Consider the following 23224-nt stretch of genomic DNA (forward strand, 5'->3'; position numbering starts at 1 on the left):
TATACGCAATTTAGTTCCGAAAAAAATTAGGTTTCATTTCCAATGTGTAACAATCGCGGAAAATCTAAGAATTCAATAAGCTTTAGGTACATGTTTGTCTTAATTTTAACAATTTTGACAATGGGCCTTCTAGATTCGTAGTATGTATAGTAGAAGTGGCTACTTGCCATAACACTTCATTAAACCACCAATTTATTACATTTTACAGTTACAAGATGATGTACAATGAAGACATAGCATCAATACCAGTCAAAAAACTTCTTTTCCCCAGCTGCCTCGTTGCAATTTGGTGTACAAACGCTCCAAGTAATATAGCGGCTGTAAAAGATCTTATATTTCCCAAGTGGGGTGTAGAATACATTACAACCTGGTACTGGTTGAAAGTTAATATAGATTTACAACCATTGTGCGACTTTGGGTATGGTTGTAAGAAACAGCCTTATGAAAGACTTATCTTGGGTAAAATTGGTAATATTATGAATGTTCCTGAAAACCACTTGGTCGTTAGTATCCCAAGTGCTTTACATTCACATAAACCTCCTTTGTTGGGTATGTTTTTGTTTCATTCTTTTTATTTATTTTGGCTAGTTAATGGGTATTATTCGGGCTACTTTAGCCCTAAATCGGAAAGATCTTTCTGTCTGTCTGACTTTATCATATGGCTACTGGCGACTATTCTAATTTTTTTAGGAAGTCCAAAAAACCTTTTAGAAATGTTTGTTCTTCTCTATCATCAGTGGCGGATTTGCAGTCTTGTCCGCCCTAGGCCCCAGGCCATGTAGTCAGTTCCAGCCGCCACTTTCTCAGCACTCATCCTATAATGGTAGACTACACAATAAATTTACTTTATTGCCAACTTTTGTCGAAATCGATTCAGAAATTAAGTTAAATGTAATAGCTGCACTCTGTCTACTGTGGTGTGGTGGAAACCGCATGAAAATATGTTCAGTAGTTTTTGAGCTTAACGCAATTAGACAGACATACAGACGCGGTAGTGATAATACGTGGGGCGCACTACAAGTTTCCGGAATGAATAAGAAAAAAATAATATAAATGGTTAGAAATTAATTTATTGTTTCTCAAAATATTCTCCGTTAGCGTTAATGCACTTTTTCATACGAATGAACCAATTTTGAAAACATTTATGCCACTACTCCGTGACAATCTCTGAAACATATTTTTCATACTCTTCGACAGCTACTTCAGGTGATGAAAATCGTTGACCGCGTAACTGGTTCTTAATTTTTGGAAATAAATAAAAGTCACAAGGTGCCAGGTCGGGACTGTACGCGGGATGACTCATAAGGTCAACGTTGTTTACCTTCAAATATTCATTTGTCAGTCTGCCCGTGTGAGAACTGGCATTATTGTGGTGCAAGATGATACGGCGTAAAACGTAAACGGTTATTTTTACGGAGTTAGTCAATAACTTCCGGCAAACAAATGGTCGCGTACCAATCACTATTCACGGTTCAACGATTCTCCAAAGCAACAGTAGCCACATGTCAATTTTTATTAAAACAAGGAGCAATCATCCGCTTAGAGGCACTTGGTTTCGGCTCATCTCGAAAGACCCATACACTCGATTGCTGCTTTGTTTTGGGATCGTAACTATGAATCCTTGTTTCGTCACCTGTTGCTATGTCCCACACCAAATTTGACGTCCTTTCGTTGAATCTGTAAGCATGGCATTGCACCAAGTGACACGATCCGTTTTTTGAGCCTCAGTCAAATTGTGTGGGATCCACCGAGAGCACAGCTTTTTCACACCCAAATGTTTGTGTAATATTGATTGTATTTGACTCATGCCTATGCCTAAAGATTCCCGAATCGCATGGTATGTCACATACCTGTCTATTTTGATCATGCGGCGCACAGCATCGATGTTTTTGTTGTTCACAGCGGTGGACGGGCGACCATCACGAAATTCGTCACTGAGATTCACACGACCGCGTTTGAATTCTGCAAATCAGCTATAAATAGTAGTTTTGCATGGTGCTTCATCACCAAAAGCAGTTTGAAGCCGAGCGAAGCTCCGCTGAGCTGTTACATTACACTTACACTCGTAGAAAATCATACTACGAAAATTTTCACTAGTTAAATCCATGGTGATGTATAATTTTAGACAACTAATTTCTAAAATGACGCCACAATGTAAAAACAAGTCAGATGAAACAAACTGTATTCTACAGCCAAAGAGTGTCATTTTCAAATGTTGTAATTACTACTAATTACACGCAAGCCTATTAAGTAAACTTCCCTCTTACGGGCTTCCCACTGACCTTTGCTGTTGGATCTCGGATTTCTCGAGTGAACGTTCGATTCGAGTGGTCTTAGAAGGCTACTCTTCCGAACATATGGCGATAGATAGCCGGAGTTCCTAAGGGTTCCGTACTGTCTGCAACTCTCTTTCTGCTGCATATCAATGATATGTTAATTCCAGGTACCTTTGCGTATGCTGATGACAGCACAGTTGTAGATAGGTATTTGACCAATGCGAGGGTCAGTGGAGAGGAAATATAGTCTTGTCTCTCGACTTAAACATGGACTCTCGTCCATGGTTAACCGTTTGGATTTGGCGCTCAAGGCAGTCTCCGATTGGGGCCACTTTGGATTCAATTGCCAACCGTGCCAAGAGGCTTATAGGTGCCTCGGAATTAGTGGAGGAGAAGCTGCAGAGCCTAGAACACCGCCGTAAATTTGCCTGCTTATCGGTATTTTATAGGATATATCACGGAGAGTGTGTGATCGAATTACACGATTTAATTCCCCCTTCCCCTTTCCATCGCCGGGGGATTAGGCGTAGGCTTGTTTCCACCCCTATGTTGTGGATATTTCAAAGATTCGCACGAAGCGTTATGCTTCCACATCCTATATGGCGAACGGATATGGAGTGGAATTCCCTGCCTGCAGACTTGTTCTCTGAGCGTTATAACTTGGGCCTTCTCAAGGCGAGAGTGAATAGACATTATCTAGGTGTGTATGCTCCATCGTCGACTTCATCATCACTTTCCATCAGGTGAGATGGAGGTCAAATGCACACTTATCACTATCTATAAAAACTTTAGGTACCTACTTTGAGTTATTTCTTGTTGTCATCAGGGATTTTTTTGTCACGGTTGGCTGTCCCTAAAATCTGGCCGCACTAGGCCTGGGCCTACTGGGACTTAAGGTAAATCCGCCACTACCTATCTATCATAATTCTTATACGTGGTTACCATTTAAACAATGAAGTAGTCGTATCTGTGTTAACTAGCCAAAACAATTTTTTCATGCTAAATATGGTATTAATACAATTAGAACATTTGTAGATTGTTTTTTATTCCTAACTTCTTTGTATCTGTTTTAGTTCTCTTTTAAATTACAGACCTTCTAAAACCCTTCGTGGCTGCAAAAGACCCTCAAGTCCTAGAACTCTTCGCGAGATATCTCTTACCTAACACAACCAGCGTGGGATTCGAACCGCTTAAATGGCAACATGTGTCTTTATACGACAAAGTTAGCTGACGAATAAATGCCTGTGTAAAATAGATGAGTTAAAATTGTATTTTAAAATTTCAATTAATTCTAAGTTTTGAAGTCGCTGATTTTAAAATCAGATAGTTAATAATTTAAAGAACCATTATTAAATATATATTTTCTCTTGTGTAATAAAAGTCGGTCATGTTTTTATATAAGTGTAATATAAAGTTACAGTCATGTTTCAACTGGCCATCATATTAATTATAAAGAACAATTTTAGTAAAATCTATCCTGAGTAGAGTTTCAGAGAATACACTTATTTTCTATTGTAGTCCACATGAACGACAATAGAAAATGACTGTATTTTTCACATTTCTGCCGTCCACTATGTAAACCGCGGCTAAGTTACAAATTAATTTTTTGAGATATCTTAAAAAACCATAACCCAGTTTTAAAATATTGAAATTGTTCGATGGTATTTCAGCTATGCATCGTTAGTAAGTTCCGATTAGTCGAACGCGTTAACTTATTTTAACTGTTTTTAAAAGAGAATTTTGTAATCTATTTTTTGCTATTTAAAACGGTTATTTGACCATTTGTCACTTAGTCGCGTTTTAGTTAATGGACGGCAGATTTAAGGACAGAACACACTATGGGACATTCCCATAGTGTGCTCTGTCCTTAAATTTTTATATACACAATTAGTACAATAAATAAAATGATGGTTTATATAAATAATGTAATATAGTAATTATTGTAAAGTAAAACAAAGCATTAGCTCGTCCCATTCATGATGACGCTGCTCTTGACGTTTTTCTTGGGGTAGCCATTAGGATTCATAGTTTGCCATCTCCAGAAATCGGTGCCTGCAAAAACCATGACTTAATTTGTACTTGACCAATGTTACTATACAAACACGGCGTTTTAAAATGTCGACACATTTTTTATAATTGATTTAAAAAAATGATTGTTAATTTTATGTTTGAGGCTTTAAAAGCAGTAGTTTTATTTTGAACTTGTCTCTCCCAGATTCACTCCGCAAAATAGAGACCTCAAATACGCGATCATCTCATTGAATTTATTATAGGAACAGATTATTTTCATGTTAAACTTTTTTTTACTCTTTATTTATTTAGGGGATTTGATAAACTTACACATCTCCTCAATGCTATAACGCGCGCACCATCCAAGTTCTTCCTTAGCCAGCGAAGCGTCAGCCCACATTGCCGTAATGTCTCCCAGTCGTCTATCGACATATTTCAGTGGTATCTTGGTACCGGTTACTCGTTCAAACACTGTCACTAGCTCCTTTACAGAAACGCCTTTGCCGGTACCAAGATTGTATACCTACAATAAACGATGATAGATACAATGATAGATAACATACCTAAGTGAAATTATTATTGACACAAAGATTGAACAAACACAAGGAAAAATGATTTCGATCCGATTGTACTCTAACCAGCGTCTGTCACCTCACCGTGGCTAACCTCTCACTAACAATAACAAACCAGTAGAGTATTTTCACGAATATATATTTTTTTTATAAAAAATAAGAGCGCATTTGACCTTCATCTCACCTTATGGAAAGTGATGATGAGGTCGACGATGTAGCATGCAAACCTTAATAATGCCTATTCACTCTCGCCTTCAAAAGGTCCAAGTTCGGGGAACAAGTCCGCAAGTAGGGAATTCCACTCTCTAGTCGCTCGCCATATAAATGTGGAAGCATAACGTTTCGTGCGAATTCTGGGAATATCCACAACATAGGGGTGGAATCCCAGCCCACGTCTAGTCCCCCGATGATGGAAAGGGGAAGGCCGAATCAAATTATGCAATTCCATCGCTAACTCCGTGATATATCCTGTAGGATACCGATAAGCAGGCAACTTTACGACAGTGTTCGAGGCTCTGCAGTTTCGCCTCTACTAATTTCGAGTTACCTATAAGTCTCTTGGCACGCTTCTCGATTTAATTCAAGGTGGCCAGTTGGTATTTAGCAGAGCCATCCCATAAGTGGCAGCAGTACTCCATAGACGACTCCAAGTAGCTGGAGACGGTCGGCTATTGGTATGGATACATCACGAAAAGTCAGAGTCAGGTGAAAGACTCCGTTTTGTGGCGAATAGACACGCCTGCGTTTTGGTAGCAAGAAATTTGACAAGATTGGTATCGCCGCAATCGGAGACAAGTGTCAAATTCAAACGACTAACCATGGACTCTCGACAAGATTGGATTTCTTCTCCACTGACCCTTGCATTGGTCAAGTATCTGTCCACAACTGTGCTGTCATCAGCATACCCAAAGGCTCCGGGAATAAACATATCATTGATATGCAGCAGAAAGAGAGTTGCGGACAGTATGGAACGGATCTGAAGAGTAGCCTTCTAAGACCACTCGAATCGAACGAATTCACTCAAGAAATCCGAAATCCAGTTGCAAATTTCAGTGTGAAGCCCATAAGAGGGAAGGTTGCTTAAAAGGCTTGCGTGTCAGACCCTGTCAAAGGCTTTAGAAATATCTAGAGACACTGCAAGGGCTTCGCCATGTCTTCTATAGCCTCGCTCCATAGATGAGTGTCGTACACAAGAAGATCCCAGTAGATCGCCCTCGTCGGAATCCGTACTAGCGATCACTGAGGAAGTCGTTGTCTTCAAGGTACGACAGAAGACTGTTATTAAGTATATGTTCCATAGTCTTGCAGAGTATGAAAGTGACTGAAATAGGTCGATAGTTGACAGGGTCAGCTCTGCTTCCTTTTTTGGGTACAGGTTGCACGTTTGCAAGCTTCCACGACCTGGTCACACTACACTATACTACACCGTCTCAAGCGAGAGGTGTTACAAGATATATGTAATATGCGATAAATGAATATCATGTGAAAACATTATATTCAATAAAAATAAATATTGCAATAATATAGTGACATCTCTGACAGGCTTCTGGTAGCTGTAAAGGTACCTGGCTGAGTGCAGTATTGGGCAAAATTTAATTGTTCAGGGAATTAAAGATTGACAATTAATTAATTGTCAATCGCGAAACAACAATTAACGATTGATTAATTTTTAAATGCTGTTCTCGCAACTAACGATTAATTAATTGTTAATTGCTGTTCTCGCAACTAACTATTAATCAATTGTTAATCCCGTATATCTACAATTAACAATTGATCAATTTTCAATCTTTGCAATGTTTTTGATTAACAATTAAAACTGACAATTATGATAAATTTATAGGGCGAGTGAATGAGTGAGTGGGGAGTGAGTTGGGAGTGAATGAGGAATGAGGGGGTGTGAGTGGGGGAGTTAGTGGGGTGTGAGTGACGAGTTAGTGAGTAAGTGAGTACCTCCATTGCCGAATATAGAATGGGCAATATAGTATTTGGGGTTCTCTCGTAACGAATATGGCACTCATTTCTAAATCCAAGATGGCGTGCACGATTTTTCAAATAATTGGGAGTGGGGAGTGAGAAGTGAGTGGGGAGTGAGTTGGGAGTACGTAGGGAGTGAGAGGAGAGAGAGTGGGGAGTGAGTGGGGAGCCATCTTGGTTTTAGAAATAAATTCTATATTCGTAATTAGCACCCCCAAATATCTCGAAAACGATACCCAACTTGCCATTATTTGAAAAGTAGTGCCCGCCATCCTGGATTTAGAAAGGCGTGCCATATTCGTTGCGAGAGCACCCCAAATACTATATTGTTCATGCTATATTCGAACACCGAAGCACTCACTAACTCAATCACTCCTCGCTCACTCCCCACTCACTACCCATTCACTCCCCACTCAATTCCCACTCCCCACTTAGTCCCCATTCAGTCCCTACTCACTCCCCGCTCAATTCCCGCTCACTCCCCACCGACTCCCCACTCATTCCCCACTTCCCACTCATTCCCCATTATTTGAAAAATCGTGCCAGCCATTTCTATTTACAAATGAGTGCCATATTCGTAATGACACTTTTATTCAGTAGTTTCGGTTTTAATTGTTAGTTTCATTTGTTTCTAAGGTCAATTAAAAAAAAATTCAATTAATTTAATTGCAATTAAAATCAATTCAATTAAAATCAATTGCAATCAAAATTAATTGCAATTAAAATCAATTGCGAGGAATTGCAATTCATTTTTTACTCAGTTAAATTTCTGATTGAAATTTAATTGATTAACGCCCAACACTGGCTGAGTGAAGAAAGTTGGTGTGTTCTCACAGATGGCGCTAAGGCAAAAAAAGGCGTAACCATTAAAAATTAAAAACAAAATTAAATTACATTTGTTCGATCTTTTTATCAATAACAATGTATTGGAGAATTTACACAAAAAATAGATGAATATCATGGTAGTAAAACATCATGATATTCAATAAAAATAAATACAGCATTAGTGAATATTTTCTGTGGAATGATTCTGAAGAATCTTGGTCCTCAGATAGAAGACATTAGCTTCACTTTACTTAATTGATTATGTAGTCTAAGATACGTATTGAATGACGCCATGGCGGAGAGATCTAAATCCGTGCCGATGAGGTCTAAATTGAAATTAATGGCACCGAGAAAGAAAAATAAAACTTATGGTAAGTAGGTAATAAACGAACAATTTACCTTCAGCCCAATATGGTTATCATTGAGAAGGTTTAAAGCTGCCACGTGTCCGCTGGCGAGGTCCATAACGTGAATATAATCTCGGATTCCTGCCAAGAATCACAACTTATTATAGTATGTCGATGTTTAATCTTTACGACTTACGGTCTGCCTAGAGCTAGGGAATTAGGGATGAGGGTCCAATTGACCTACATTATGTATAGTACTTTTGAGTTTACGTCGTGGATGAACTCCTATAAGATTTGTTATTTCTGAGATGTGCACAGATCTGGCGAATGGGCCTATTTGCGAACGGCTCGCAAGCTATTTAGGCATGCTTGCTTGCCTTGCGTGAGATGATAACAGAGGCGCTCTTGACTGCACGCGTGCAGCACATTCGCCTGATTTGTATACGCTCTAAGGTTCAATTTAAATTGCTAGGGACCGGAATTAAAGCGGAATTTTTATAACGATATTGAAGAATCTTCCACGGAATGCGCGAGCATTCTCGAGAAATCCGCGGAAAATTTTAGGTCGTATCTAGTTTGTACGTTACTCAATTGACCATAAAGTTCAATATTCTATGTACAATATCGTTACAAAAATTCGCTTCTATTCCGTTCCGCCGCAATATAAATTGAGCCTATGGGCAGTAGTAGTAGTAACTTTGACGAAAATTATCGACCGCTCTAATCGTATTTGTCTGTTGCCTGATGTAAAGTAGGCACTGTTGACTCGGATTTGTGCTGACTGATGAGTTCAGAAGAGTAAAACACATAACTTACCAGTCCCATCTGGTGTGTTATAGTCGTTGCCAAACACAGTAAGTACAGGCTTCTTGCCTAAAGCGACCTGTGCCATGAAAGGCATCAAATTTGTGAACTCCTTGGTTGGATCCTCGCCGATCAGTCCTGATGGGTGCGCGCCCACTGGATTGAAGTAGCGGAGAGATATTATGTTCCAGTTCTGTAACGTGCAATAAAGGAATTATATTATTCTTTTTATCTTTATTGAAATTAGAGGTTTGAGTTTGCTAAATGATTATTTAAATAACGCGGAGTCCAATCCGTCGATTGGACTCCGCGTTATCAGCAAACTCTACAACTGAGTGCTGTACAGGTCAAAAAAAGATAGTTATGTAAAATTGTATTGTGTACACTACTTTTCATATTATACAATAATGATTTGATGATATTTCTTACGTCTTATAAGAAAAAGCAAGGAAAAAGCTAACGGCCTTGAACTTTTGCTAATTACTCTAAGGGTCGTATTCTAGAACTATTCAATGCTCAAGTCAAGATTACAGCTGAAACACAAGCACTGGAAATACGACTCTAATGGCAGGGACTTGAATAGGATTAAGATTGCTTTAAACCATAGTCAAATCCTGACTTATTTACGACACTTAGGGTCGTATTCTAGAACTCTACTCAATGCTCAAGTCAGGACTTGAGTATTGCAGTGAGCACTGAAAATCATACTCAAGTCCTTGCCATTAGGGTCGCATTTCCAATGCTTGAAATCATACTCAAGTCTGCACAAATCCTGACTTGAGCATTGAGTACAGTTCTGGAATACGACCCTTAGGGTCGTATTCCAGAACTCTACTCAATGCTCAAGTCAGGATTTGAGTATGGTTTAAAGCACTCGAAATCATACTCAAGTCCCTGCCATTTGGGTCGTATTTCCAGTGCTTGAAATCGTACACAGATCCTGACTTGAGCATTGAGTAGAGTTCTGGAATACGAACCTAAGATTCCGTTCAAATATACCTAATCAAGATCACGGTTTGGAGTTAGAGACTCGATGTCCTGGAACTTGTAGTTAAAAGAAATGAATAATGGTCAAAATTGTCCATATCACAGTGTACTACAGACGCTTTTTTTCGGACTTCGGTTTTTTATTCTCCACAGAAGAAATTATTTAAAACGTTAGACTCAATTTATATTGCGGCAGAACGGAATGAAAGTGAATTTTTGTAACGATATTCTACATTGCATAATGAACTTTACGGAAATTGTGTAACGTACAAACTAGATACGAGCCAAAGCCGGAATGTTCGAGCATTCTCGAGCATGCGCGAGAATTCAGCGGAAGATTTTGGCTCGTATCTAGTTTGTATACGTTACACAATTGATCATAAAGTTCACAATGCAATGTATAATATCCCACCCTTCATGGAAGAATGGCATAATTGGAGTTACGTCAAAAAAGTTTATTGCACCATTAGATACAGAAAAATATAACTCATATCCTCTCCAATTCTTGTAACTAAAATATTGCTTGAATATATGAATAATTATAACGTCGAGATCTTATCGAGAAATGATCATATGTGGTCTAAATCAGAGGTCTCCAAACTGTTATTTCTAGTAGATCACGTCAATTTTTGCCGTTTTGTGTAGGGTCAGGGCCTTTCTAATATGGATTTTTTTACAAATTTATCGACTTCAAATGTGTTTCTGATAGCTGACACAGCGCTACACACTTTGATAAGTTTAACTGTATAGTGAGAATTTAAAAAAAAAACACATTTTATGCATTTATTTAACCCAGCTATACTCAATCTTTTTTTCCTTCGGGCCACATACTCAAGTTTGCGACATTGGCCACAACCTTTTTGGGTTGACCTTTTAAATTAGTTAGTGGCGAACCTGGTTTTACATTTACTGCCCATGTAATAATAAAACGCAAAATCTAAATGCTTTTCGCTCAAGATTTTAAAAACTTAAATCCCATAATTTTCAAAAGCGCCTTTCTAATATTAGAGTTTCGGGCCACACTTAGGTAAGTATAAACGGTTGTCCCGAATTTTAAATCAAATAATGTGTGAAAATTGGGAAAGTTATAATCAGTGCAATGTGGATTATTCTATTAATGGAAAGCCAAAATTTTGGCCACGAGACCTGCCTAAATCGATCCAACTTTCGTGCATTTCGTGGACCCCTATTAACGTCTCATGCACGCCCAATTTTTTCTTTTCCCTGACATGGATTTCTTGTAGTTTTGAGTGGACACCATTGGTGTAAATACAGACCCTCAATGACTTTAAGTACCTATATAAGACCATTGGTGACCCTGATAAAGATGCGGTCGCATACTTACGGCTCTGAATATTGTTTTTGAATACAGAAAATTCTTTTATCTGGCACTTAAATAATTGAAAACTACTAACGTCTTAATTTAAATTTGAATAGTAATGACCTTGAATATTGATTCGATCTCAAGAAAATTATTTCAACAAATATCTACCTATTAAAATAAGACTTAAACACATTTACGTAATAAACGTTAATAAACGTTACATGAAAATGTCTGGATATGCCTCATGAAAACGTAAGTGACAAGTATTGTTGGTAATGTTTTTATATTCAGTCACAGTCATGTATGAGTAATATGAAACTCTGTGCAATTGTTCCAGTCAGTCTCTTACAATCGGTTGTATTATCGTAATGTATTCATGTAATTTTGTGGATAATGTATAGGCAGTGTTGCCAAGGTTCTTCCGTCGAAGACTACGTGTCGTCACTTGAACAGTTACATTTTTGCTTGAAAGTAACATTTATTTAAATCAATAAGTATGTATAAACGGTTCTATACTCATACTACGTACTAGTCACGAGGTGTAGAGCACCTTGTTAAGCTTAATGTTATGTTGCTGGAATCTTTACTCACCTACCAAAAATCAAGCTACGAACGCTATTGGTATGCTCGAGAAAAATCTAACTCGGCTAGTGATTGGTAGATTTCATATTGTTTAAGTCATCTCTAAGTATATAATTTTATTGCCTGACAGGTGTGCGTTTGTAAATTGTTTAGGATTTACAATAGCAAATATACCTATAGTTAAATTTTAAAATCTCATCGTTCTCAAAAGTTACGAAAATAGCATTAAAAACAATGGTTAGATACATATTTCGCGAGAGTATCAAAAATTACGAAAAATGTAAGAAATGTAACCACCTGGCAACACTGTTTATAGGCGCCATATCGGCGAAAAATTTACATCTTTGGTCGTTCATACAAGACAAAAATACGTTAAAGTATATTCAGTAGGCATGATTAATCAATTTTAACTAAGCAACTATATTCACTCACTTTATCAGCAGTGTTAAGATCTTTGAGCATCTCTTCAATAAAGTACTTGGTTCGTCCATAAACATTGGTGATGCTGCCAGTTGGATGCGTCTCTGTGATTGGCAGTGTCTCCGGCTCTCCATACACAGTGCATGATGAGGAAAATACCATTTGATAGCAGCTGTGAGAACGCATAACCTGAAAGATAATACAGGAAAATGAGATAACTATTCAAAACATCCAGAAAACCTTGATATATGAAATATTTTTGTCAACGCAACGTAGTTTAAATACGTAAACTTTACTTCACAGTTAAAATTACCTAATAATTTCAAATTTTCCGTCCTAATATCTGGTGTACCACAAGGCAAGCCTTAACTCAATTTTTTTGTTGTTACATTAATTATTTACTTATATCTTTTTTATTTACCTCTAGTAAATTAAGCATTCCAAGTAGATTGTTCTGGTAATAAAGCAAAGGCTGCTGCATAGATTCTCCCACTGCTTTCAACGCCGCGAAGTGGATCACACAGTCGATCTCATGCTGCAATAAGGTGTGATGTCATGATGATTTATGATATGATGACTAAAACATAAGTTTTAGTCATCATATCATAAATCATCGTAGAAATCGTAGTATTATGAGAATGTAGTTTCAGTGTTTTTAATTATGGTGTTTAATTCAGTACAATAATTAACCACTCAAACAAATATTTATCTGCTTAATCTAAGAATTATTGAAACCTATGCTTTTCTTTTCGTGTCTTTATATTTATTTTCCTAAACTTTATTATCATATGGTTGAAATATTGCGTCGCATCTTTTGGATACATTCAGTGTAACTTACTCCTCACAATACTTTATCACTAGTTTCCTCTTTTTTGTTACTACTTACCATTACTCAAGCATATTTTTTTTCAGACTAGGATTTTTTTGTGTGTATAAAAGGTTTGTACCTAGTTTGTGTAAAAGGTATCTTTGGATCATCGAGTATATAATCAGAAATAGAGACGAAATGTCATTTAATTTGTTTGAAAACTATTCCGCCATATCATTACGGTGACAACTGCGCTCCGATTGGCCAGCCCGAATTCGAAACAATTGACGGGTGTCGTCAATTGTTTCACTTCAAATTGACCAGTTTAACTTGAGCTTTGCTATAATGGATGAAAATTGAAAAATTAAAATTTAATTACCCATGAAATGTGATTCTGTTCGTTTTGTAATTAGATGTTTTTCTGTGTTTCCCACACCATCGAATGGAACAGCTCCCCGTAGTTTGATCTATTATCTTTATTACAATAAATACAGGATATTTTTGGAATATACGGAGACATACACACAGGTCAGTTGTTGGCGCTGCACTATTTCAGCTTTCTAATTGGTGATTTCAGTGCAAACGAGAGTTGATACTCAAAAATCATATAAGGCCCCTATTTCGTTCTGGTTACGTGCTCGATGCTTTACATATATCATTACTATATGATCGCTCCAAAGAGTTTTATCGATTAATTTCGTTGATTGTAAATTCTGAATTTTAGATTAAATTAAATACTTTTTAAGTACGACCTCCATTTATCACCTTATCAAAAATTTCATTTATCTGCGGCTTGTCCAGTAAATCTGCTTTGTAAAACGTGATCTTCTTTCCCGTTATTTCCTCTGCTTTCCGCAACGCTGGAGACCCTTCGTCATCCCCCACAGCATTCGCGAAGTTATCTATAGCGATGACATCGTAGCCTTCGTTTACAAGATCTATTACACAGTGGCTGCCAATGTACCCCGCACCGCCCGTTACCAGGATTGTCTTGAATTTCGGCATTTTTTACTACCGTTCTGTAGAAGATAAAATTTGCTTATTTAGTTTATAACAAAAAATGTTGGCAAAATACGTGATAATAAAAGTTGTATGTGGCTTTAGGTCATATCTACACACATAAGTCTCATGTTATCTAATAAAAGGGTTACCTACTGTTCACGTTCACGTGACAAGAACAGACAATCTGACCAGGCATAAATTACCACGTGACGATAATAGACTACTCTGCAGTGCACTGAACGAATAGCAATGTGCAAGACTGTAAATAGAATTTGTGTAAATAGTCTAGTTTTTAGAAATAAAGATCTCTTTGAATCCAGACATCAACGCTGTCTCATTGACGACGACGAAACTCTCCTGACTACAGCATCCTCTCAATGCGGCCAAGACCCCTTTAGTCGTCAGCTTATCTGATCAGTCTTGTGAGTCTGTGAGACTGGCAATGAGAAAATCCACTCCTTGCACCCTTTATCCTTCCCACCTTCCGTCTGTTACCTTAGGTCATATGGTAACAGGCTTCCTCTACCAATCTATATACGTATATATAGTATATATAGTAGTGTATGGTTAGGGCTAGGCTGTTAGGTAGGAACGTAGGGTTGTCTGTGATAGGTTACCATTTTATGTATAGCCTTAATGTATAGCTTTAATTACACATACAAGACGATACTCAATAGTAACACTCATATCACACCCAACAAATACTACACAAAGACAGAGATAAAGTTAGTTGGCTCTAAACCTACCATATCAGAAGCTAGAAACATGGTTTTTAGAATTTTGTTTCTCGGAAAACCTTTCGGCTTTTATTGAACAGATTTTGTTTGGTTTGTCCGAAAACACGTGAAGATTTTTTTCATTATACCACATAGCTATATTCGTCCTCCTCTGATTCTCATTTCCCCAGGATTCCGTTTGCCTAATGTGCACCTACCTACCGAATTGAACATATTTTATTTTTGTACGTATAATCTACGTACAAAAATACATACATATGTATAATCTATTCGCATGTATAATCTATATTTCGTTTTATATTTTGTTTTAACTCGCATTTAATTTAAATAAACGATAAATAAAACTTATTACTTGTAGCTACATTTAAAGTTGTTATTAGAACATTCCAATAATTATTTAAATATGTTCGGAAATGTAAACAGTTTCGCATCCAGATTTAACTCCACCCAGGGATTGTACGTTTGCATTCATTAGCTATGTCTTTATAATAAATAAAAAAACGAATTTTCAGAAATCAGTTTAGATTTCTGAAAATTCGTTTTTTTCGGTATGAAAAACAGATGGTAGGTTAAACATGGTTTGACCCTTAGAATAACAACGCATAGAAACCTAGTCCGCACACGCTAAGTGAGGCAAATTGAAGCGCGCCCAATGGGCCTACACGAGCGGGCGGGCCTTCAGTGCTCAAGGTCAACTTGCACCGCGAACAGATCAAGAATTTTAGCTAAAAATGACGAAATGTGCGGTAAATGAGTGTAAAAATACGTCAGACAAACATAAAATAGATACTAACATCACATTCCACAAGGAAGTAACGCGTTTCAACTTGTATTTTTATATAAATATTCACTAAAACCGAAAATTAACCTACTACTAAAACTGAATTTGATTTTTGCCTCTCTTGTGACAGTTCGTTTGATATGAAACTATCATTCTATGCGTTATTATTCTAAGGTTTGACCAAACAAACTTCCGCTAAAAGATTATGTAATAATAATTCTAATAACAGTTTTTCGAACAAACGATACTTTTCTGCAAGATATTTCTGTGTTACATACCGAAACAGTCATCACACTAATGAAAAAAGTCGAACCGTATTCGGAATAATGAAATTCGGTAAAAATAAATTAGTGTTTGTCATACGTACCTAGGTACCTAACCTAAAAGTTATTATTACCGAGCTGTAACTTAACAGTACATTTCTGCACATTGTTGCGTACTTCGGAAGTAATTAAAGATGTCGTAATAATTAAATAGGTAGGTGTATGATGGAGCCACTTATTCTGCACAAGATAGGTACTCCTACAATAATTAGGGATAATAATTTCTTACGAAGAATAATAAGGTAGTAGGCATTTAACTTGTACGTGACTTGACTTTCACAATGTCTTTTTGTTGCGGTAGACAATTTAATTGCACATTGTTTTAACTTTAGCACGACTGCAGCAGTTCTCGAAAATTCGCGGTCTTTATAATTTGTCAGAAGGTCGTCATCGTCATTGACAATTATTACACCTACTAAGAAACTATTATTGCAATTATTTTATTGTTTCTTTTGTGATCTTTATAGTGGGTTAATACTATTATGTTGCATTATTTTGTCCCATTGTGGAAATATATTTTGACTAAAGTCATCGAAGTCAGGATTCCCCTAGTCAACGACATTTCGAAGCCGTTTGATTGCCTCCAAACTACGTCGGACTTCGTTAGCCATCTTAGAATAGTGAATTTTAATCGGGTGCTTTTATATACTGAGTTTATAAGATTGTAAAACATAAAATTCAATCAATAAGATTTAAGGTCGTAAGACCTAAAATTAATGTTGTTCTTTGCGGTTATCAAAATTATATCTACAGTGGTACTGACAAATTCTAACCCAACTATTAGTATAGTGTTGCTAAATATTCAGCAATGCTTAGCGTAATATACAGGGTTATTTATAAAAATATTAACAACCTCACAGAACTACATTACTAATATCATCAGCAACAACAACAACTTTTGTTTCATGATTTTTTACAAAACAACAAACGTACCAACAATAAAATTTAAGTTTCTGTTGTACTATCTGGCAGTTTTTAGACCTATATTTGATGGTAAACGACAAAGTGGCTGCCTTGAATCGACAAATTACACAGCCAGACGCAACAGTCGTTCAACGATAAAACAAACATCACGACACAGTCACGACTGATAGTCGCGATATGGGAACAGGCTAAATACGACAGTCGTCCAACGATAAATAAAACGTTACGACGTAATGGGAACGCGCTCTAAGTTGTTTATCAACGCCTCCCGCGGGCAGTCTTTCAAACAACGTAATAATTTTGGTGGTGGGTGCTTTCTTTTGTTACCGCACAGAGTTATATTTAATAATAAAAGAGTTATGTTAGCATTTATAGCGGTCTATTTAAATATTTATCTTTTTCTACGAAAGTAAAATTTGTTACATTATTAAAAATCATAAAACAAAAATTGTTGTTTGTGATGTTAGTGTTATCACTCTGCGAGGCTGTTAGTATTTTACAAGTAACCCTCTGTAGTATAGGTAGTGTAGGGTTACTATTTTTTTAAGGCGAAACACGAAATAGCGTCACGTTTATTATATTCGACATGATGTGCAGTTTTGAAAAGAAAAGAATATTGATAATGAAAAAAACAATACCTCCTAAACCAAATTTCGCGTGTTCTGAGTTTTTTACTGAACGTAAATTTGTTTCTTAAAAGATTTTGATAATCACCTACCCTTTCACATGCCTGAAAATTTTAATTGAATTAAAACAGTAAAAAAACATTAGTAAATATAGTAGGGAGTAGGTATACGTTTTTTTTACATTCCTATTCAACCATATTTCGAGAACGAGATAGTCAGTAAGGTATAATATATAGTCTAATATAATGTATAGTCAGTATAATATAGTCATTATAACTTTCGCTATAGTAGGTGTCAGTTTCGACTAGTGAGGCCAGCGGGCTCTGGACAGGGACTTCGAAGCCTGCATTGCACGCCCTCACTCGTCTGGGGGGCGGGTCGGAGGACAACCGACTCGCCTCTCCATTAGCGCGGGAGCCCTGGCGCCAGCTAGGGCGTCGTGGTGAATGTTCATCGATACCATGGCGCCGACTCAACCGGCGAGAGGGAAACCCGGGGGGGGGGGGGGAAGTGGGGTAGGCCCTCCAGTCTGGAGGGAGAGTCCCCACATAACCCCTGAGCACAGAACAAATAACGAGAACGGACACTCTCCACCCTTCCCTAGCTTTAGATACCGCACCACGCCCCGCACATTGACGGTCACATTGACTGAGCGAGAACAAGGCTGTCGACGAGCCGTTTTCGCTTTTGATATTTGAAAAGTTTTCATTTACTAATTACGATATTTGTAGGTTATTAAATAACATCATTTTACGTTACTATTTATAATGGTCGCGAATTGTGCTGTGTACGGCTGTTTATAATTATCTAAACGGGTAAAGACAGGAGTTTCTTTCGTTTTTTGAAAGATGAAACGAAGTAAGTAAAAAAACTTTGTCTGAGACTGTGTGTTTTCTTTAGTACAGAGTAATATATAATACAGATTTATTATACCAAAATAATTAGACGCCATAACTTCGTGAGCTAGATCAGGATTCTCGAATTTTCTATTTGTATTGCCGTTAAATATTACGTAGTGAATGTACCTAATTATCAACTAGGTAATGATAAACTTGGACACGCAATTTCAAATACTTTGGTTACTTTATTTAAAGTTACCTGTCCAAAATATAACAATTTTAAGTGCTTTTAACATATTTTTTAAATAAATCTTCAATTGAGTTCTTAGGTTTTCGCGATTGTTATACATAGGAATGAAACTATTTTTCCGGATTTATATCGCGTATATTTGTTTTTTCAAACAAACCGACGTTTCGGGCCCTTTACAGGTCCCATGGTCACGGTTGACTGAAATATTTCGCGTAATGAAATAATCGCGTATATTTGTTTGAAAAAACAAATATACGCGATATAAATCCGGAAAAATAGTTTCATTCCTATAAATCTTCAATATTATTCTAGTTAATTAATTAATGAAAAATATAATATTGTATCGATATTTATTTATTAGGATTCTATAATAGAATTAAAGATGACAGATTAGCGTTAGAATTTTTGCTATGTTGCCGCTCTGATCACGTAACGTAATAGTACGAGCATGGACCAATAACTGGTCCATGGTACGAGGAAGTGGTGGGTAACCCTGCCACTTCACGCACACATTTGCGCGTGTGCACGCACGCCTTGGCGTATGTAGTAGTAGTAGGTAAATAATTTTCGATCGTTGTATGGAGTGTCCGGGGTGTGCCCTGGGCCTCCCTGGGCTCTGAGGTATCTATAAAGATTTTCCCCAGTCAAAAAACGGCGTCAGTTTCGACAAAATGTTTTTGAAAATTAAAACATGAGGTTATTGGGGTTAAATACCTACATAGTTGCGTGTAATATTAAATTCTAGGGAGAGGGCACTGAGACAAAAAGTGAAGGAATAGGGCATTTCATGTCTTTAGCAAATACTGTAATCTATGTGTATTTTTATAGGATTTAAATCTTCAGTAAAACATTTCTTATTAGCAAATGGGTGTAAATGTGATCATCACCACCACAAGAATGAAGTCATGAATTCCATATTACAAGAAAATCTTATTGTGTGAGTAACGCTTGAAATACGTAAAATATCCGTATACCTAATTCCTATAATAGATGTATGTACACCAACTTCCGTGTTTTAACGTTTAATCACGAGTAAATTATCATAGTATGATAAGGGTAGATAATGTTATTGTTGTTAAAATTATTCGTGAATTTGTCTGCTGTGTGTAGTAAATGGATCAATCACCTATGTTACTTGTGATTGACATATCATTAAGCAAAACTGTACAGACTTATACATCTTAATACTTTACTGCTCACCAAAATAATTTTTAATCTTCTATAATCGATGATTCCGCCAATGTCAAGTAAAAATGACTATGTATGTACAATAGTTTTGTAAAAATTATATAAAAACTAGAGGAAAGGTGCATGAGATGATCCTTGGAGGATCCTTGGATGATCCTCGTCTTGGACACCCCGGTGTCCAAGACGAGCCTTTAATAAGGTTTTAAAAATATTGAAATATAATAATGAAAGATCAAAAAATAAAACGTTTTTAGTAAGACAACACGTGAATAGATAAATTTTCTATCGTTCAATGCTTTTACATTTTTAAGCTGAACATCTTTTAATCTACCACCATTCTCCCTTAAGGGGATCATCTGGTACACCTTTCCGCTATGACGGATGACGCCACTAGCTAGACCTTAATTTTATCAAGATTTTATTTGACCAAGATTTTAATTATGAAAAGATTTTTCTACTATATTTAGTCACGATCTTGTCTGTCCACAATACTAATAAATTGTTCCTATTAAACTACCAACCAGGAAAGAAGTATTTTTCAATGAATTTTGCTATCTGCTCAAAGTCGATTACTGATTTGAGTCGTTCATATGGATTACTGCGTGAGAATTTTATCAATATGTATGCCCTAAATCAAAGCTAGCATCAGTATGATACTGCGATAATTCAGTTATTTTGACGTTTGGAATAAAATATTATTATATATAATAAGAAGCACGGTCTGTATTATTAAATTTCAAATGTGTAATTAGGACGTTTTTAATTGATAGTTAATCATATACTAAATAAATTAACCGATAATCACATAGCAGAAACAATCACTGATTTGCTTTTAGATATTTTATACCAGTTGTAAACTTTCAAATATTATAGATTTTGATGATCTTTTCTTTAAGCATTGTAAATCGAATTATGTAAATTGATTGAGTTAAAAAAAGAAATATGGTTAAACATAATATGAATTATCTACGATAAATTACACTTAGCTTAAATGATTTTCATTTTATGAATATTTCTATCTACCACTACAACAGAAGTATTTCTTATTTATCATGGGTATAAGTACTTTAGCTTAGTATAAATTTACGCAAAGATGATGTTTTTAACAATACCAGGGTTCCTGACCGAGAATCGAGTTCAATCACCTTTGGGCTAATGTCGTCAACATGGACGAGTTGTTTCTGCAAAAATGCATTTTATGTATACAAGAAATATCTATTTTGATTTATGTTAAAGTTTTCACATTATACAATGCAGAAATAAAATACAGTCATGGATTTTATTTGCTAAGTACCGCCTTCAATATTAGATATTAGGGCAATAATATCAGACATTAGATGTATAAAACTGACCAACTTTCAGAAATATTTTTCATGATTTTTGTTTTTATTTTAGGCAGTTATTTTTACGTTAGGCAGAACAAAGTGTAAGAGGAATACCGAACACTTATGAGCTGCCAAAACACAGGCTTCAAAGTTCTTCCAAGAAATCTAAAAGGATGTTAAGAGGTTTAAATATGAATCATTGCTTTTATCGCGAATTCGCGGGATTGAATACTTGGGATGGAATACTTTCCATAAATAGTAGGTACTTACTTCTTATGTATGTAATTATCTTGTTTAGGTAAAAAGTTATTTGAAAAATTTTATTAGTAATTGCAAGTATTTGTTACACGAATCTATAGACCAAGGAAAAGTTTTATGCACTGGTTTATTCTACAAACTTTAAAGTTTTGACCGCAGATACAAACTGTTAACTAATTGCGAAATAGCAAATACCTATATAACAACTTAGAAATCAATAGTAGTTACTACTAGTAGAAATAAGAAAGAATCTCCAATTCAACGTCTGTCACACACATCGCGTGAGGCAAATAAAATAACTGTTTTCACCGTTCACTTTCACGAACCGTTATAGGAAACTCACCGTTAAACCATTAACTACACTTAGACTACTTATTAGATAAAATTATTTAATTAATATCGAGCCGTGCGTACGGAGTGAGCCTAAGCGCACGCGCATCTGAGCGACGATGATGTGAAGCGATGTCTTCAAACGTCACTGATGGTTGCAAACTGGTGGGTTGACTTACACCGAAGTTTCGTGGCGAATGTAGGTGAATATAATTTTTTTTATGATATCAAGCGACAGGCCTGTCCATAGCATTTGCAGTGCCAGTCAGAGCTTTAAATTGCAAGGATCTGAGAGGCACTGGCCCTGTACCCGTCATCCTGAAACATAATTTGACAAATACCATGGGCCTGTCAATTCACCAGCAGGTACCCTTATCCTTTAAAACCGGAACGCTATAATACTCTCATTACTGTTTGGTGGCAGAAATAGATAAAGTGGCAGTACTTCCCAGGACGAACTATTTCACAAGGAGCTCTACGACTACATAATACTAAACTAAATAAAAGCCTATGTTTGTAAACACGGTAATAATTATTTCCTTTTGTTCTACTCAATTATACACAATAAACGAAAATATGAAGGTGGGCAATTTCAGGAAAATCCTAATAGAATTAAATATGGAGGATAGTACGCTTAAGCCAAGTCAAATGGTCGTAATTAAGTAACGATGGTCTTGGTCAAAAAGAATTTGCCAAGAGCACACAGTGATATTACGCCATACTATTAAAAACGAACGTTTGCATGCTCTCTACGGTGTGAAGTAATTCGTCGGTCAGTCTGCGACAGTGACCTCGAAACCCGCACCCTCCTCTACCGTAAGAATCGTAAGATATGTCGAGTTCCGATGGTCTCGACATGTATCAGTTAGTTCAATAAGCGAAATTTTTGTTTCGTCGCGTTAACCTTGGGTGTTATAAAGATTTTTTAATTTCGTTAGTTCCATAAAATAAGTTGAAACTATTTTTTATACCGTGTAAGTGAATTTACTTACGTAGGAGTCATTATACAAATCTAAATGCTTTTCTGCCTACATTATATAAGATAATATTTATCTATATCAGAAAATATCAGGCAGCCACTCCATTCTCCGCACACTGACACTTCCTGGCGGCTGGATTGGTTTGAAAAAGTGCCGTAAAGTGTTATACGATGCCGATGACATGCCTGGCATAGGCGTCGAAAAACTATACATATAAATGTAAATTTTCAGTAGCTCTTGACTAGTGCAAATGAAATTGTATCGTGTTGACAAACGCTTGGTGATGTGCTTCACTCTTCAACGTAAGGGGCGCCTCAAATTACCGCAGCTAGGGCGTGATGCTGCGATGCATTAAAACTAGCAATGCAATATAAACTTCATCTTCTACATTGTAAGGTTACATTTCTCTAAACAAAAAATAAAAAGAAGATGCAGTAAGCGGTGGCGGAAGGCGACGAGCTGCGCCGGGCGCACTTTATACAATGCGATCAAATCGTTCCACAATTAAATTCAGCCAAATTTTTAGGTATCAAGCTAGAATCCAGAATCTCCGGTAGCCCTCATTTCGATCATGTAGCATCTAAATGTGAAAAAAATACTAACATTCTGCGGTCCCTTTCAGGAGTGTTGTGTCCTCTCATCCATACTCCCAAAAACTTTTATATAATGCTATAGTTCGCAGCCTCTCGCAGCCTTAATGGCCTCCTCTGAATATTCGCAGACAGTTTCTTC

The 23224-nt window shown here is 36.6% G+C and overlaps 2 protein-coding genes across 4 annotated transcripts in view; one reads left to right on the forward strand and one right to left on the reverse strand.

Moving 5' to 3' along the window:
- The window catches only part of LOC113230863 (methyltransferase-like protein 4), an 8246-nt gene extending 4562 nt beyond the window's left edge, over positions 1-3684 (forward strand). The window contains exons 3-4 of the mRNA XM_026464968.1: positions 209-549; positions 3368-3684. Coding sequence (XP_026320753.1) covers positions 209-549; positions 3368-3507 — 481 coding nt within the window. The 3' untranslated portion in view covers positions 3508-3684. The remainder of the gene's footprint in view (positions 1-208; positions 550-3367) is intronic.
- Positions 3685-3946: 262 nt separating this feature from the next.
- Positions 3947-21630, reverse strand: LOC113231001 (UDP-glucose 4-epimerase-like). Of its 3 annotated transcripts, XM_026465133.1 has the most exons (9): positions 21526-21630; positions 13695-13948; positions 12543-12656; positions 12134-12310; positions 8821-9001; positions 8057-8145; positions 4617-4809; positions 4203-4328; positions 3947-4086 (listed from the first exon to the last, which is right to left on the reverse strand). In XM_026465133.1, exons 2-8 carry the CDS (start codon positions 13932-13934, stop codon positions 4237-4239), a joined length of 1086 nt encoding a protein of 361 aa, XP_026320918.1. In that variant the 5' UTR covers positions 13935-13948; positions 21526-21630; the 3' UTR covers positions 3947-4086; positions 4203-4236. The 3 variants fall into 3 exon arrangements, with proteins under 3 accessions (XP_026320918.1, XP_026320916.1, XP_026320917.1); XM_026465131.1 differs by lacking the exon at positions 3947-4086 and having other exon boundaries at positions 4160-4328; XM_026465132.1 differs by lacking the exons at positions 3947-4086; positions 21526-21630 and adding an exon at positions 21378-21470 and having other exon boundaries at positions 4160-4328.
- Positions 21631-23224: the final 1594 nt, after the last annotated feature.

Source organism: Hyposmocoma kahamanoa, unplaced genomic scaffold (assembly GCF_003589595.1).
Source record: "Hyposmocoma kahamanoa isolate Upper Pololo Valley unplaced genomic scaffold, ASM358959v1 64, whole genome shotgun sequence".
Lineage (NCBI taxonomy): Eukaryota > Metazoa > Arthropoda > Insecta > Lepidoptera > Cosmopterigidae > Hyposmocoma > Hyposmocoma kahamanoa.